At 42.9% G+C, this 16356-nt stretch overlaps 1 protein-coding gene across 1 annotated transcript; it reads right to left on the bottom strand.

Annotated features, from left to right (window-relative positions):
• Positions 1 to 412: 412 nt before the first annotated feature.
• SMIM8 (small integral membrane protein 8) lies at positions 413 to 12898 on the bottom strand. The gene is made up of 3 exons (XM_078646827.1): positions 12776 to 12898; positions 2163 to 2317; positions 413 to 703 (listed from the first exon to the last, which is right to left on the bottom strand). Exons 2-3 carry the CDS (start codon positions 2292 to 2294, stop codon positions 545 to 547), a joined length of 291 nt encoding a protein of 96 aa, XP_078502953.1. The 5' UTR covers positions 2295 to 2317; positions 12776 to 12898; the 3' UTR covers positions 413 to 544.
• Positions 12899 to 16356: the final 3458 nt, after the last annotated feature.

Genomic DNA, 16356 nt, shown 5'->3' with positions numbered 1-16356 from the left:
ATTCTATATGTTGAATAAATTGCATTCGTGGTGTCTAATCCAATAGGCACACTTGTAAGGTTGTCAATCACTGCCAAAAGAAAACAGGCCATTGTTTCAGAGGCATTAATATCCGAGTGTTTTCTGCAGCGTTCTTGCCATAACAATATTGTAGCTAAAATCGCACTTCCCTTTAAAAATAATGTTAACAGGAAAATGACCACAGAAAAACCTCATAATTAGCACATCCAACTTTTATATCACCTCTTGTTATCCCCTCAAACAAATAACCAACTCTAAATATTGGTAGGGATGACAACGTGTTTAGAAATATTTGCAAAGAAGGCAAAATGTGCTGCCAGCAGATTACTCAGTCACTTCAATAGAAGGGTCATTATTTCACAGGATATACACATGACAAACTACGTCAAAGAAAAGTGCATTTCGGTTTTATTTGAACAAGTTTTTAACACTGCTGCTGGGATGTAGCTACAAAAATGCTACAGATAAAATATTTACAAAAAAAACATTTCCTTTTTACATATGATGAACTCCATCATGATGCTCAATCCCACTTCGACGTTTTTCGCCTCATGTACCGGTTTCCTTCACTGTCAATAGCTTCATAGAGATCCTTTTTGTTTTCGGCAGTTGCATGTAGGTACCCGATGTAAGCCACACAAAGAGTAACTGTGACCAGTCCAAGAGCCATCACCGGTTTGTTCTGCCAAAGAAAAGAATTAACTCAGCTTATTATACTGTTTTGCCTATAACTTTCGAAATTACCACATGGTGTGTAATTGTCTAAAAGACTAAGGTACACCGAAGATTCACTTGCTTTCTTTTGACTTCAATAAGCATGCGTCCCTGCAAAGATGAAATGTTCCAGAGTATATTACTGAAATGGGTGAATAACCGGTTATATTGGTCTAGCTCCATGGCACCCACCCCTGGGCACCGGCTGTTGCAGGGGAGGGAATCTGAGCAGGCAAAGGATGACAGATGAGTGGCAAAGGATGCGGTTAGCCCCTAGTGAACTCAGGGAAGAAGGGTGTGGTTAGGTGAGCACAAGGATGCGTTGCATTGGCATACTCTCCCCTGTGCATGGCGAACTCAATATGTGCTCCAGCATCCCAGGAATCACATACACTTGGTATTTCAGGTGCAGGTTTCCGGGATGGAATAGTCGCTATAGGAGTAGTGGTCCAGACAAGATGAGGCAGAAGTCTAGCAGCAGAAGATGCACATAGGAGGAATACCCAAACTGCTCTGCAGCGCTCGACAAAGTGCTAGAAACACAACGATTATGAATTTGTTGTAAATAACTCTCATAGAAAAAAATTAGCAAGAATACAAATTCAAATGAGTACAAAATTAAGAATTGAATGCTGGAATGTGCACTAAGAGCACTACAAAGGGATGTTTGAGACACAGATACGTCAGGAAAGATGTGCAAAGCGGGGTACAGAGAGTCTAAACAGCATTAAGAGCCTGCAAAACAAGAGTCACTCGACACAGATTACTAAATGTTCAGTGCTTGTGGATTAGTAAAAGACAAACCAAGGTAAGCTAAAATAGAGGACACAGAAATCAGCGTTCATTAGAAGAATGCAACTTCGTCCACTGATGAGCAGGTCTAGCATTTGTGCAAACTAACGGCTAGGGCACATTTTTAGTCTTAATAGCTTATGGCCACATATACATTGTCAATCCATAAGTGAAAACGTCAACAAGCATAGTCAACTAGCAGGAACAAAAATCAGTGTATTAAGAATAGGGCGATTTAAGAATTCTTAAAAAGCATTGGTAAGAAAGAAGAGTTTAATAGCTATCTGAATAGGCATGTGAGCAGTTGGTTTAGACAGGCTCAAGAAATATGTCATGACATATACGAAAGGAGCGTATTCGATGGGCATTAGAAGCCAATCAACGTTACCAGATGTTGATTATTGAACCAATTAAATTAGGTTTAGATAATACGTATATGTATCAAGAAGAATAGGCCACTTCCGTATACATTCTTAAGACTCATGTTCTTTTAACTGCATTAAAGTGTTCTTTTACAAAATGCCATTATACATGTAGAAAGAGCATGGCATTTTGGGATGATATTTTGAAGACAAACTGCTGTGCACACCCTTTATGCCCCACTCAAATTAACACAGTAAATGAAAGAAGCTTACAGGTTTAATGAAAAGCTCTGGATTAACAGCTCGGAATAGGCTAGTTGTTTGAACTCCTCTGAAACCTGGATTCCTGTAGCCACTCTCTTTTGGGGGTTCATTTTTCAGACCAGGTGGTTCTGAAGAGGACATCCTCACACGCAGCAGCTTCTTCCCTGAGGATAATAAAAAGGGCATGTTTTATTTTTAAATTAATATTTCCTAATAATCTATTGGAGAGTGAACTCTTACACTTCTAATTGTGTTCAAATATATGTTCACATATATGTGTGCTCATATAAATGTATTTGCACTGATAATTTGTACACATATATCCATGATCCTCTCCAGTACTTCTAAACACGCTAGCACATCAGAAAACACATAAAGGACAAGTAACACAACCTTAAGTACTGAACAAAATAGAAACCACACACACAACAAGAACATGAGCGTGTGTCAAATAGAACTACTGTGGTTTCCAATATGAACAATTGCGCCAATGAGCTGATGGGTTTCTTTATGCCGGCACACCCTCTGTGCTTTTCACCCTCACTGCACCTCAAGTGGATGTTCAACATAGTGCAATCAAGACAACAGCACATCTTCTGATTCCAAAAATCCTCTTCATTTTCAGCCAGATCTAACCTCTTGATTGGTTCCTATAGAGTGAACTGAAATCCTCTTACATTCCCTTCAGCTAATTGGGCTAAAGAGGAAATTGCTTTTTATACGTATGCACCTGAAGATAGATTTATTTCCTAATATACCACCTCAATCAATCAATCAACACATTTATATAGCGCGCTACTCACCCGTGAGGGTCTCAAGGCGCTGGGAAGGGGGAGCTTGGGGGGTGCTGCTACTGCTCGAAGAGCCAGGTCTTGAGGTGTTTCCTGAAGGTGAGATGGTCCTGGGTCATACGTAGGTGTGCGGGGAGGGAGTTCCATGTTTTGGCTGCCAGGTAGGAGAACGATCTTCCTCCGGCGGTGGTTCTTCGAATCCGTGGGATGGTGGCGAGGGCGAGGTTGGCTGAATGGAGCTGGTGGGTGGGAGTGTAGAACGAGAGGCGGTTGTTGAGGTATTCGGGGCCCATGTCTTGGAGCGCTTTGTGTGTGTGGGTGAGGAACCTGAACGTGATCCTCTTGTTGATGGGGAGCCAGTGAAGGTTTTTCAGGTGGGCGGATATGTGGCTATGGCGAGGGATGTCGAGGATGAGTCGTGCCGAGGCGCTCTGCATGCGTTGTAGTCGTTTCTGAACTTTGGCGGTGGTTCCTGCGTACAGGGCGTTTCCGTAATCCAGGCAGCTGGTGACGAGGGCCTGGGTGACCGTCTTTCTGGTTTCGGTGGGGATCCACCGGAAGATCTTTCGGAGCCTTCGCAGGGTGTTGAAACATGATGACGAGACGGCATTGACTTGCTTGGTCATCGTGAGGGAGGAGTCCAGGATGAATCCTAGGTAGCGTGTGTGCGTGGTCCGAGGGTGTTGGCGCAGAGCCCAGAGCTGAGGGCCACCAGGAGTAGTCCCAGGTGGATGGGAATTGTCCGAGGATGAGGACCTCCGTTTTGTCTGAGTTCAACTTCAGGCGGCTGAGCTTCATCCATTCTGCGACTTCTTTCATTCCTTCCTGTAGGTTGGTTTTGGCTGTGGCTGGGTCTTTGGTGAGAGACAGTATCAGCTATGTGTCGTCGGCGTAGGAGATGATGTTAATGTTGTGTTGGCGTGCGATGGCGGCACATGTAGATATTGAAGAGGGTTGGGCTGAGCGTGGAGCCTTGGGGTACGCCGCAGATGATCTCGGTGAGTGGCAATGGAGCAACAAATGTTACATTTGAGAAAAATGTCTATATGGAAACCTGTCATTCTTCGGAGACCTCTAATGCACTAGCTGTGTTTCGTCTGTGTGGGTGGGGCACAAAGATTTCAAAAGAAAAGTTCCCTTGCTGGTGATTTTATGCCAATAATGTGCAGGAATTTTTAAACTCTCTTGCACTTTAGGTGAGAGAATGTGGCCTAACGGCCAGGGCGGTCTTCCTCGGAGCGGTGGAACCAGGTTTGAGCCTCGGAAGGGACACTTAACAGTCTGTGATTCTGGGCAAATCACTTAGGGGTCTATAAGGATGGCGGGCAGGCTTTAGTCCGCCCGCCACCCTAGCGGTGCTGGGACCGGCCACCAGTGGTGCGGCGGTCCCGCACCGGCAATTAGGATGCCACAGTTGCATCCCTCATCCAGAACATTGTGGCTGGCGGTGATCACAGCACTGCCCGCCACAATGCTGTGGGTGCACCTTGTGCATTTGCATGCACAAGGTGACAGGCACCGCGCTGTGCCTGCCACCTTGTCCACGCCAATGTGCCCCCCCCTCCTCCAACACTCCGGTGGCTCGCAACGGGACTCCACATGCAGAACCCACATGCCTTTCCATTGCGGCAACGCCGCCATGGAAAGTCACATCTCTGCCTGCATTTTAATATGGATGGCCGTGTCTTGCAGGCACCGCCACCATATTGAGCCCCTTTTTTCGCCTGGTCGACTCGTCGACTGGCGGAAAACCGGCGGACGGTCTTTCTGTCCGCCGGGGTCCCCCCGCCTTCGTAATATGGCAGGGGGAAATGGTAGGCAGGCGGTGAGTAATGGCGGGCAGATCGCCACCTTCATACAGGCATTGGCGATCCGACCGCTATTCTAATAGACAGCATAATCTCCCCGTGCCTAACAAAAATGAATGTGTCAGTCTGTAGCGTAACTGGTGATCATGCAAATTGCTCTGATACGTCCGGGTCTAATTCGCACTATAGAAAACTCAAAACTACAAAAAAACTACAATCAATTGATCTCCAGTTTGCAAATTTGTGAGTGAGCGGCTTAACTTAATTCTATGATTAATTAAAATTAGCACCCACTGTTTTTCAGTCAAGGAATGTTAAAGAATACACTGGCAATGATTGGGCTAAAGCTCTTAAACTCAAATAGGGGTCTTATGGCACTACTGGAACAACAAAGGACGAGAATAGACAGTTTGGTGAAACCACTTTATACTAAGAATGTTTTTAGTGGCTAACAAAATGTAGATGCTCTTCTAATTAAAAGAGTCCTTTCAAGAGAGGAGCTGTCTTAAATATAAAAATGATTGCTTGATAAAGTCTACACAAGACTTGAATTAAATTTGCTTGTGTGCTGATAGTTAATGCGAAGTCTGCAACTCTGGGGAAATATGGTCAATCTTTTGTGAATGTCATCAAAACTCTTGTTGCTATGTTCTGCACACCAAGGAATCGAGTAGTCTTAGGGAGAAGCACAACAACAGTGTGGTTAAACAACAAAACAGAATATTTCAAAGATCAGTATGAATCCAAAATAATGTGGATATTCTTCCTAGAAGATATTGGGACAAAACATTGGTCCACTTTCAATTGCAAAAAGTAGGCTTCTACAAAAAGAGGCTGCTGGAATCAGCAGTTTTCAAGATGGAGCAATTATTAAATTTCAGTCCCTTCAACAACCTACAATATTGCAGGTGCAAATGGGTATTACCACTGCTATTCTGGGCATATAGAGAGCAGTGACTTTGTCCTCATGGTTAAAATACATTAAAGAGACGTTAACAAGACTGGGCTTGAGTAACCTTTGGAGCCAGCCATCTCTTGTCACTTCTTCCTCCATTAAGTTGGTTAAGACTGCCTTCTGGATGGAAGAGGAAAATAAACGTTCCCAATCACCAAACTTGGGCATACTATCAAACAGATTTTTTAAGTTTAAGCTAGCCCCAAGGTTTGAGCCCTTTCTTGATGACCTTCCCTTCACAAAGTCCTTATATATAATGTTTAGGCTGGGAACCCTATCACTTGCCTCGGTCACCTGCAACTGGAGGGGCACTAACGCAGGCAGTAAGGCAGGGCTCGACAAATCCGAAAAATGGTACTAGTCCTGCAGGTCTAGTACCATGGAAAATCCCCTCGACCTGACTCCAACCCACTTGAGCTCCGTCTCTGAAAACGGAGCAAAAGTGACAAGATAACAAGATTTAAAGGCATGTTTATTGCTCATTTCCCTTGTGAGCAATAAAAATGCCTTTAAATCGTGTTATCTTGTCACTTTTGCTGTTTTTAAAGACAGAAGACAAAAGTTAGTTTGATTTCCTACTCGCCAGAAAGGGCGAGTAGGACCTAAAAATAGCTCGTCCTCATCCATTCTCCCTCGCAAATGCGAGCGGGCGAGTGGATTTGTCGAGCCCTGAGTAAGGTCTGTAGGAGTTCAGAGAAACGGATGCTCACCTTTTATTCGTCTGCCCTTTTTACTCCAGGCAATGTTAACGATCGATAGTGCCCCTTTATCGAAATCTGGGTATCCAGCAATGCAAGGTAGCACTTAGCATATGCAAGTCAGATACTGCATCGTTTATTGTTTCATCTGTTGCAAAATACCTACAATGTATTTGGTCAGTCCGGTCTAAAATTATTTCTGATTTGGCCAAGTTTTAGTGTCTTTGCTGTAATACTCTGATGCCTCGGTATTATAGGATATAAAGACGAGACCCTAAGAGAGAACAGCTAATTTGTACATAGATGACACAATGTATTATTTTAAAACTGTATCCTAATTAGGCACCTTATTGTACTATATATTTAAATTTGTAATGAAATTTTAATGTTGAGTGGCAATTGTAGTTTTATGATTGAGTATCATTGTGATCAATTATGTTGCTGTTAAGGTCTTTTATCAGAATAAAGTGATTGAATGGAATGAATTATAATATATATGTGGGTGGAGGCGAGCATTTTGTTTGCGGTCACTGATGTTTTGAGTGGGTGCTGTGGGTGACCACAGGTAATTAGCGCAACTGGGTTATGTTATGAATGTAGTTTAATAGCGCAGTGCGTGTAGGCGTACAGCGTTTTGAGTACAGTAAATGGCTCCAGGAATCTTGCCAGCGATATTGCAACTGACTGAATAACATTTCTGATGTGGCGAGTTATGAGTTGTGCGTGGACTTTGGTAATTAAGGAGTGCTGCGAACTGCAATTGATGTAAATTAGTGAATGAGTTTTGCAAGTTGCTGAGCTGTGTGTGACTGCAGGTTGTGATGTGAAAGAAAAGTGGTGAGTGGCTTGGTAATGCTGTGAAAGGCAAATAGGGTATACTTACTTATATTCTTATAGTGGCTTTCAGCCCACCCCCTTCAGTCACTGGTCAATTATTGTGTCATTAACATTTTTCATCCATCTACTGGGGCATACAGCACGGGGTAGTGGGTCAGCTACTTCAGCCATTGGCTAGCTTCCCTGTGAATTACAGCATTCTTCCTTTTCACAAGGACATCCATAAAAAAGTAGTTTTCTTAAGAGCCAGCGACTACTACGGATGGCAATGTGTGCTTTTTTTAGACCAATTTTTTTTATTTTTTATGTTCACCTACAAACGACCCAGTTCACAGTATTGTATTGTAATTGCATTTATATAGCGCTTACTACCCCTGACGAGGCGTCAAATCGCTTTTTCGGCAAGTAGCACGCTACTCCGGGACCCATAGAGGATTAATGTTGAATTAGTATAGTGAAACATGCAAGTACATTTTAAGTGGTGGATAGGTTAGTCAGTTATTTGGATTTGGAATGATAGCAGAAGGATAGAGGAGGACAAAGGTTTGTATTTATATAGCGCTTGTTGATGCACGCTATTCAGGAAGCATACAAAGGATTGTGGGGAATTAATATGGTGAAATATGAAGTAATTTCAGTGGTGGATATTAGTCAGTTACTTGGAGTGAGAAGGATAGCGGAGGGATAAAAGGGGAAGAATGATTTGCATTCATATAGCACTTGTTACCCCTGATGGGTGCTGAAGCGCTTTTCTGGCGAGTAGCACACCACTCCGGAACCCATAATGGATTACTGTTGAAAATTAGTATAGTAAAAAATATTAAGTAATTTGAGTACTGGATATGTTATTCAGTTATTTGGGTAGTATATTAGTATAGTTTAATATGGAATTTGAGAAGTGAACATGTTAGTCTGTTAATTTTGATTGAAAAGGATAGTGGAGGGATAAAAGAGTGAAGATTTATTTTTTTAGGTCTTAGCAGTAGGGGAGGCTTTTGGATGAGTAAAAAGGAGTTTTGGAGGGGAGGACTCAGAGGGAAGAGTTTAGAAAGGTTTGTGTTAGGGGATCGGTATAGTAAAAGAGGTGTCAGATGATGCAAGGAGGGGTAGAGTAGGAGAGAGTCTAGAAAGTGTTATTTTGGCAATCATAGTAGTGGTATGGGGTATGGGATAAATGAGAGAGTGGATGTAGAGGATATACTGGTAGATGTATAGGATGAGAGATAGGGTAGTGCATTGGAAGGAGTAGTAGAAGAAGTTTGAGATGAGTCAGAAGGTTGGGCTAGAAGATATATTGAGCGAAGTAAAGGCTGAGAAATAGGGTAGTGCATTGGAAATGCTAAATTAGAAGAAAGTGATAAATATATAGATCCATAATGACATTGAAAGTATATAGATACATAAAGGAGGTAAGTATATGTAGATTAAAGATATAGATAGAGGCACAGGATGAGAAATAGGGTAGTGCATTGGCTATGCTTTTTCAGGAGAAAAGTAACAGACACACAGATCCAAGTACATGGAAGATACATAGAAGCACAATGGAAGTATGTACATGTAGACCAAAGATGATTTTTATTTATTTATTATTATTATTTTTTCTCTCAACAACATAATTATTTTACATGTTTATACAAAATAATACACAAATATAGGTATATATCTATCGTGAAAACAAATGCTTGTATACAGAGGGATATGCTGTAAATTTCTGTTTGCGTATGGTGCTTATGTGGGGAAGAGCCAAATCTTGAGTAGTTTTCTGAAGAAAAGGTGGTTGTCAGTGGACCTTATGTTAGGGGGTAAAGAGTTCCATAGTTTGGCTGCTTGAACAGAGAAGGATGTGCCACCCATGGTTTTTTTCTTGTATGGTGGGATTTTGAGGCGAGATGCTCCTTTAGAGCGGAGGTTCCTTTGTTGAATGTGCTTGGTGATTTTATTCCTGATGAAGAGTGGTCCCATTCCACGTATTGCTTTGTGGGTGATACAAAGCAACTTGAACGTGGACCTTCTGGCAACCGGTAACCAATGCAGGGCTTTCAAGGCAGGGGAGATGTGGTCTCCCAGTTTGATATGCAAGAGTAGTCTGGCAGCCGAGTTCTGAATCCGTTGTAGTCTTTTCATGGGCGTTAAAGGTGATCCATAGTAGAGGCTATTGGCGTAATCGAGTTTGGACAGAACAAGGGAGATGGTAGCTTGCACCTTGTGTGGAAATCGCCCAAATGAGGGAAAATTCGTCCCAGCGTTTTTGAAGTAGCAAAGCTTGATCTTGCTAGTTTATCCACTTGGGCATTCATCGACAGCTTGGAGTCCATGGTCATTCCGAGGTTTCTTGCTTACTTCTGTACTTTAGGCAGTGATCCCAGTTCATCAGGGCATGCGACAAGCGGGTTGTAATGTTTCCAATCGCCACACGTGAGTATTTCCGTTTTTGAAGCATTCAATTTGAGATGGCTCCAGGTCATCCACTGATCCACGGCTCTGAGACAGCTGAAAATTGGTGATTTTCCAATGTCTTTGGGGCATTCCAGTTGAAGGAGTATTTGCGTGTCATCTGCATAGTTATAGCACGTGAGGTGAAATTTATTGATCAGTATTGGTAATGACTTCATGTAGATGTTGAAAAGCATGGCAAGATGATGAGGGACCCCTGCTTTTGTGGAGTACGGTATGGACGAGAAAGGTGGGGTATGAATGACAGTTCTGTTTCGAAGGTAGGGCGCGATCCAGTCTAGAGCAGTTCCCTCTATGCCGGCTTCATAGAGTCTTTGTTTCAGAGTGTCATGGTCAACGGTATCAAAGGGAGCTGAGAGGTCCAAGAGGAGTAGCGCAGCAACCCCGTTGCGCTCAACTGTTTTCTTTAGGTCATCCCAGGTGGCAAGGAGGGCAGATTCAGTGCCTCTTCCTGGACGGAATCCTGTTTGGAAGTCTGAAAGTATGTCATTCTCTTCAATGAAGTGTGACATCTGGGCAAACTCTGCTCTTGCTATCAGTTTGCCCAGGAACGGTCCATTTGTAGTTGTCAGGGTTCAGTGGGTCCAAGTTTGTTTTCTTCAGTAAAGAGCGTATGTATGACTTTTTGAGTTCTTCTGGAAATATTCCAGTAGTTAAAGAATCGTTGATGATTCTTCTTACAGGAGTGGCAGCAGAGGTTGTTAAAAGAATTGTCTTGAAAGTTTGTGGCGGACAGGGGTCAGAAGGGCTGCCGGCAGGCCTGTTTGCTTTGACCAGGTCCATAAATTCATTGTGTGAGATGTGTTGGTAGGAACTGAGAGGCTTGATTAGAGCATTCTTGGATTGTTGCTTTGTACAAGGGATAGTGCTGGTGCATTGTTTCTGTTTAAAGTACGATTCCTACGTGTCTGCTTTGTCCCTGTAATGATTTGCCAGTTTGTCTGTGAAATCTCGAGTAACAGGATGAGTTCTTCCTAGGCAATTTAGTTTGCGAAATTCATTGAGTATTTCATAGAATTCTTTATTTGCACATTTAGCGTTTTGAATTCTGTCTGAATAGTACCTTTTCTTAGCTTTTTTGTTAGCCAACTTGTATAATCTGTTAATTTTCTGTAGGTGAAGTTTGTCTTGTTTGGCCTTTGTTTTGAGCCAGGTATGTTGCAGTTTTCTAATTTGTTGTTTTATGTCTTTTATTTCTATGTTTCTCCAAGGCGCTTTTTTCTTTTCTTCTGTTGTGTGGTTTTGAGTGGTATCAGGATGTCAAAAGCTTCCTGTAGCCGCTCATATAGATTTTGAACAGAATGTATGGTTTCCAGATTTATAATGGATGTTAGTTGTGTTTCCAAGTGTTTCAAATTGAGTTTGTTCCACGGCCGATAGGTGGATGGATGTATGGTAGTTTTAGGTGAGTCGCTTAGCGTTGTTTTATGTTGGAAGGCAAGCAAGTGGTGGTCTCACCATGTGACTGGAGTTATAGTTTGAAAGGTAACTAGTTCAGTATTAGCAAAAATGACATCTAGGATATGTCCAGCAGTGTGTGTCGAATTGTGGACAATCTGATGCAGGTTCAATGCGTCTAGGCCGGTGATTATTGTTTTTGGATGGGTCATATTGGGTTTATCAAACCAAATGTTAAGGTCCCCCAGAACGCTTAGGTTGGAGTGTATTCTTATTAGGTTTGAAACTGTGTCTAGAAGTGCGTCTGGGAATGTTGCCTTGCTAGGTGGAGGTCTGTAAAGGAGCAGGAAGTTACAGGAGGAAGACGATGTAGGATTGCATCTTGTTAGAAGAGCCTCACAATTCTTTATGGAGATGTTGTCAATTTTAGTGATATGTATTGTTTGCCTGAATACAACAGCTAGACCACACACAATACAAGATGAATATGCTGCATGCAAAAAAACTACAGGAAAAACAGAATCTTTGAATAAACAAATACTCTGAGAGAAGTAAATTAAGTAAAAAGTGAAAAGTAAACTGGAGCTACCTCACTGACATTAATTACCTTATTTGTTTTTACAGTCATTCCTAAAATATCGTTGCTGAGAAATCGATCAGAGTTTTCTCTGTAAAGGATCAATAGAGGACCCAACAGAGACCCATTTCAAAGTCAGTTTTCAATTACTGTTGCGTCTCAGACCCCGTGTTACCCGGCCCACTTAAAGCCCTGTGTAAATTCAAACAGTTAAAGTAATAAATCACTTAAAAATAGAGATGGATTGGCCAAGGTAGGCTTAGTTTTGGCTCAGGCTAAAGGGCTACCGCTAGCCGGGCTCGACAGAAGGATGTGGCACAGGCGAGGAGACACTGTCCTTTCTTTCACTGTTGAGTTTTGTAAAAGACAAGCAGATTTCTGCTAAACGAAATAAAGCTACTTTTAACTGTATGGGCGTTAATAAAATACGAAAGGTGCACTGTGTTTGCATTGTGACCTATGGAGGAAGCACCATGTCACTTCTGAGACATAGCATCATGTTAATCAAATTCATTGTTTCTTTTTCTTGCCCTTTTTTCTGATATACGTGGTATTGTAAATCAGGGATGGCAGTGATATTTACACATTCATGTACTGCCGCGCTTTCCAGATATTTAACGTTGTATTTTGGAGAACAAAGCTGGTGTCTTCTATTTACTTAATGTAGTTTGCTGCAGCGCTATGTACTATTTTGGTAATAATCTTTTGTGAATGAATCACAGCCACCCAACTTCATTCCGGAAAAAACATCTCATTTATTGCAGATTTGATTCGTATACATTGTTTATTACTCAGCAAATTGTATTAGTTAAGCTATTGATAGGCAGACACACAAGAGTACTGGGCTTTCGTGTAAAGCCAAGCAGAAGAGGAGTTAATTTCTTTGAGGGAATTGGATGCTGTGTGGCCGAAAACTCTACCTTCCGGCCAACCAAATTGAGTGACTCTGGGCATACACACGCTCATAACATTTGGCTAAATCGTATATAATCTTTCTAAAATTATATTTGGAAACTGTGAATTATATTACATGCCCTTAGTTTTAAAAGCGCGCATATACTGTCCCGTGCAAATAAAATAGGTGACCACCTGTCCACTACTTACAGGGGTCGTCCTTTAATTCAGCTTAATGTCCACTCGAGCACGATTTCGACACTTCCGGCTCGCATCGCATAAAAGCCGACCCAATGGTAAACCATATTCTGAAAATCGTCTCGGTAATGTATAAGGTGACCCAGGATTGGAGCATTCGACGCACCACAGCCAATCAAAGAAAATGTTACATGATTCCGAAGTGCCTATAAGCTATGGAGTCGGTAATACGCTCGAGCTGTGTTCTCTTAGTTGGCGACGGATATGTATTGGCGTTTAGATTGATGAAAGCTCCGTCGTGGCTGCCAGTCTACCTGAAATGCAGCAGTCACAACCCGGGCGATGGCAGCCTATCTCGGCCCGGGCAAGCCAGATTGCTGTCTGTGGAGGGGAGGGGCAGTGCGAAGCCAATGTCATCGCAGGCATAGCTGCCAATGATTCAGATTGCTGTGTGACATTATCATAATTGTAATGTAATTCGATTGCTATGTGTGACAATTTCATAATTTTAGTGTAATTATGAGTGACAGTTCAACGACTAGGAGTGAAACTTTCTCGGGAGCAAAATCGAGCAATGAAGGCAAGGGAGGCATATAAATATGAGAAATTACCCATTTGAACAAGTAGAAACTAAGAACATCTTAAAACTGCGTCAAAGGATCAGAAATGGAGGGGGAACAGTCAGCTGATTTATTTATTTTATTTTATTTATGCATTTTTATATAGCGCGGACTTACCCGAAGGTGTCAGAGCGCTTCACAAAAGGAACAGAAATGAAACATAATGAGAAACATTACAAAAGAACAGATTACAAAAGCATACATTACGTTACATAAGGTAATAGTGACATTTGTGAGCAAACAAAATACATGAGGTAAAAATTGTGAACAACCAAAAATACATGAGGTAGTAAAGGTAATAGTGACAATTGTGAGCAAACAAAATACATGAGGTAGTAAAAATTGTGAGCAGCCAAAAATACATGAGGTAGTAAAAAGTGCACAGGAGGAAAAAGTGACAAGTGTGCAGTTACAAGAGAAAACAAAGTATCATTTGAGGTATAATACTGCAAAAGGTGCTAGACACTCAGGCACAAGAACAAGCGTTATGTAGGCAAAGGAGGCACTTGTGCCAGCATCAAAGGTAAAAACATGTGAGAGGTAGCAAACCGTGTGTTACAAGGGCAAAGTGGTGTGTGCATGTTACACAAGGGCATTAAACACAAGTACATGGAAAATACTCCAAAGAGGCAGACACTCCAACCCCAGGAATACCCTGGGAAGGCACTTCCATGGTCATGGAAAATATCAGTAGTGGGAAGTCTTCCTCCAAATAACAAGAGGACGTGAATTACTTTTGGAGGTGTCTCTGGAGGAGGAGAACTTTGAGGTCCCTTTTGAAGGCCTGGGAGGAGGCGGTGGTCCGGAACAGAGGCGGAAGGGAGTTCCAGATTCTCAATGCGTTGCCTGAAAAGGATTGGGCCATTGTTCTCTCCTTCTTGAAAGTGGGAGGTTCAAGTAGAAGATTCTCCGCGTTGCGTGAGGGTCTAGAGCCTCCAGAGAGTTTCAGTTTGTTCGCCAGGTAGCGAGGAGTGGAGGAGTGCAAGGCTTTGTGGGTGATACAAGCGGTCTTGTAGATAGCTCTAGCCTTGAAGGGAAGCCAGCGGAGGGTGGATAACATCGGTGTGATGTAATCGCTTCTTTTGGCCCCATAAATGAAGCGAGCTGCTGAATGGAAAACAGACTTAAGTGGGGACAGGTGAGATTTGGGGAGGCCAGTAAGAAGAGAATTGCAGTAGTCTAGTCTGGAGAGGACCAGCGATTGCACCAGGGTTGTAAGGTCCTGCTCCGGGAAGAAGCGTTGGATTCCCCAAAGAAGGCGCAGTTGGTAACAAGCAGATTTTGCAATAGAATTGATGTGGGGAGTTAGATTGAGTTTGTTGTCTAGAATGACTCCAAGGGATTTTGCGCTGTCGACAATGATGGGTTTATTGTTTAGTAGATTCATCTGATCCATCCATGATTGAACCGGGGGGGAGAGAGTGAGGAGGAGAAGAGGAGGAATTCAGTTTTGGAGGGATTCAGAATCAGTTGATGAGTTGACATCCAGTTTTGGATGGAGTCCAGAGTAGAGCTTAGGAAGGAGAGATCATGAGTGGAGGCAACCTTGAGGTAGAGTTGAGTGTCGTCTGCATAGAGATGATAGTGAATCCCGGATTTGCTTAGGAGGTTTCCCAGTGGTTCTAAGTAGAGATTGAACAATGTGGGTGCAAGTATAGAGCCTTGAGGAACACCCTGACCTACCGCCACAGGAGAAGAAAGACTGTTCTCTATTTTGATCATTTGGGATCTGTCAGAGAGGAAAGATGCAAACCATTTAAGCACAGTGCCCTCCATGCCCATTCTCTGTTGAAGGATGTTGAGGAGGGTGTTGTGATTGACAGTGTCAAAGGCTGCAGAAAGGTCAAGGAGAATTAGAAGACACGACCCCCCCGAATCAAGTATCCTCAGCGCGTCATCAACCACTTGCAGTAGGGCTGTTTCAGTGCTGCAGTTTTGCATGAAGCCAGACTGACAATTGTCAAGAAGATCATTGTCCTTGATATGACGAGAGAGTTGTTTTGCTACACATCTTTCTGTGATCTTCGCAAGGAAGGGAAGGTTAGTGATGGGGCGGAAGTTGTTGAGGTCCTTCGCATCAGCAGTGGGCTTTTTAAGCAGAGGGGTGACCTGCCCAGTTTTGAAGGAGACAGGAAGGGAGCCTTGCCAGAGGGAGAGGTTGATCAGAGTGGTCCAATAGGAAAGGGAATGGGTATAGAAGTCCAAGGCAATGGCACTGGGGATAGGGTTAAGAGAATGGTTGGAGGGCTTTGTTTCGCGTATGCACTTGAGAGTGGCATCTTCAGATATGGGGTCAAAGCTCTGCCAAATGGCTAAGGATTTGCGCTCCTCTGGAGGTGTAGGATGAGCGACCTGATCCACAAGTGATTTCACTTTTTCATCGAAGAAAATAGCGAAATCCGCTGCTCTCTTAGTAGAATCCTCCACCTCGGAGGATGGGGGAGAGCAGCTCGGAGTCTTGATGAGATCGAATAGTTTTTTGGGTCTATTTTTGGCGGAGTCAAGGAGGGTTTTGAAGTGCGCTGCTTTCTCAAGGAAGATATGCTTGTGGTACTTGGATCTTGCTGTGCGAAGCATGGCTAAATTGTCTGAGGAGGGCACTTGCCTCCATTGCTTCTCCAGGAATCTTAGCTGCTTCCTTTCCTCATAAAGGGATTTGTTGAACCAAGGTGCTGAGGGAGTGGGCCTTATCCTTTTGCTTTTGAGTGGAGCGACGTCATTAATTTCAGTTGCAAGAACTGTGAGGCATTGAGTTTGAGTTTAAAATTATTTGTAAAAGCGCGCATACACCAGCGGTTTCTTGGCGCTACAACTAACAAAAATCCGGGGCCAGAAACGAAACGGGGGAACTGCGAAGGGGATTATTCAAAGGACTTCCTGAATAAGTGGGCCTTAAGTTGTTTACGGAATTGAGGGTACAGGGTGAGGGTTCGAATTTCCAGGGGAAGAGAGTTCCACAGGGAAGGGGCAAGG

Source organism: Lissotriton helveticus, chromosome 6 (assembly GCF_964261635.1).
Source record: "Lissotriton helveticus chromosome 6, aLisHel1.1, whole genome shotgun sequence".
Taxonomy (NCBI): Eukaryota; Metazoa; Chordata; class Amphibia; order Caudata; family Salamandridae; genus Lissotriton; species Lissotriton helveticus.
Note: the sequence above shows the minus strand (reverse complement) of the source record. Positions and strands in the feature narration are given on the sequence as shown.

What these genes read in the sequence shown, in the direction of transcription:
- SMIM8 (XM_078646827.1), bottom strand. Translation starts at nt 2,294, where the DNA reads ATGTCCTCTTCAGAACCACCTGGTCTGAAAAATGAACCCCCAAAAGAG. An exon ending in CAGAGCTTTTCATTAAACCT is followed by an intron (nt 704 to 2,162) that starts GTAAGCTTCTTT and finishes TTTCTTTGGCAG; the next exon opens with AACAAACCGGTGATGGCTCT.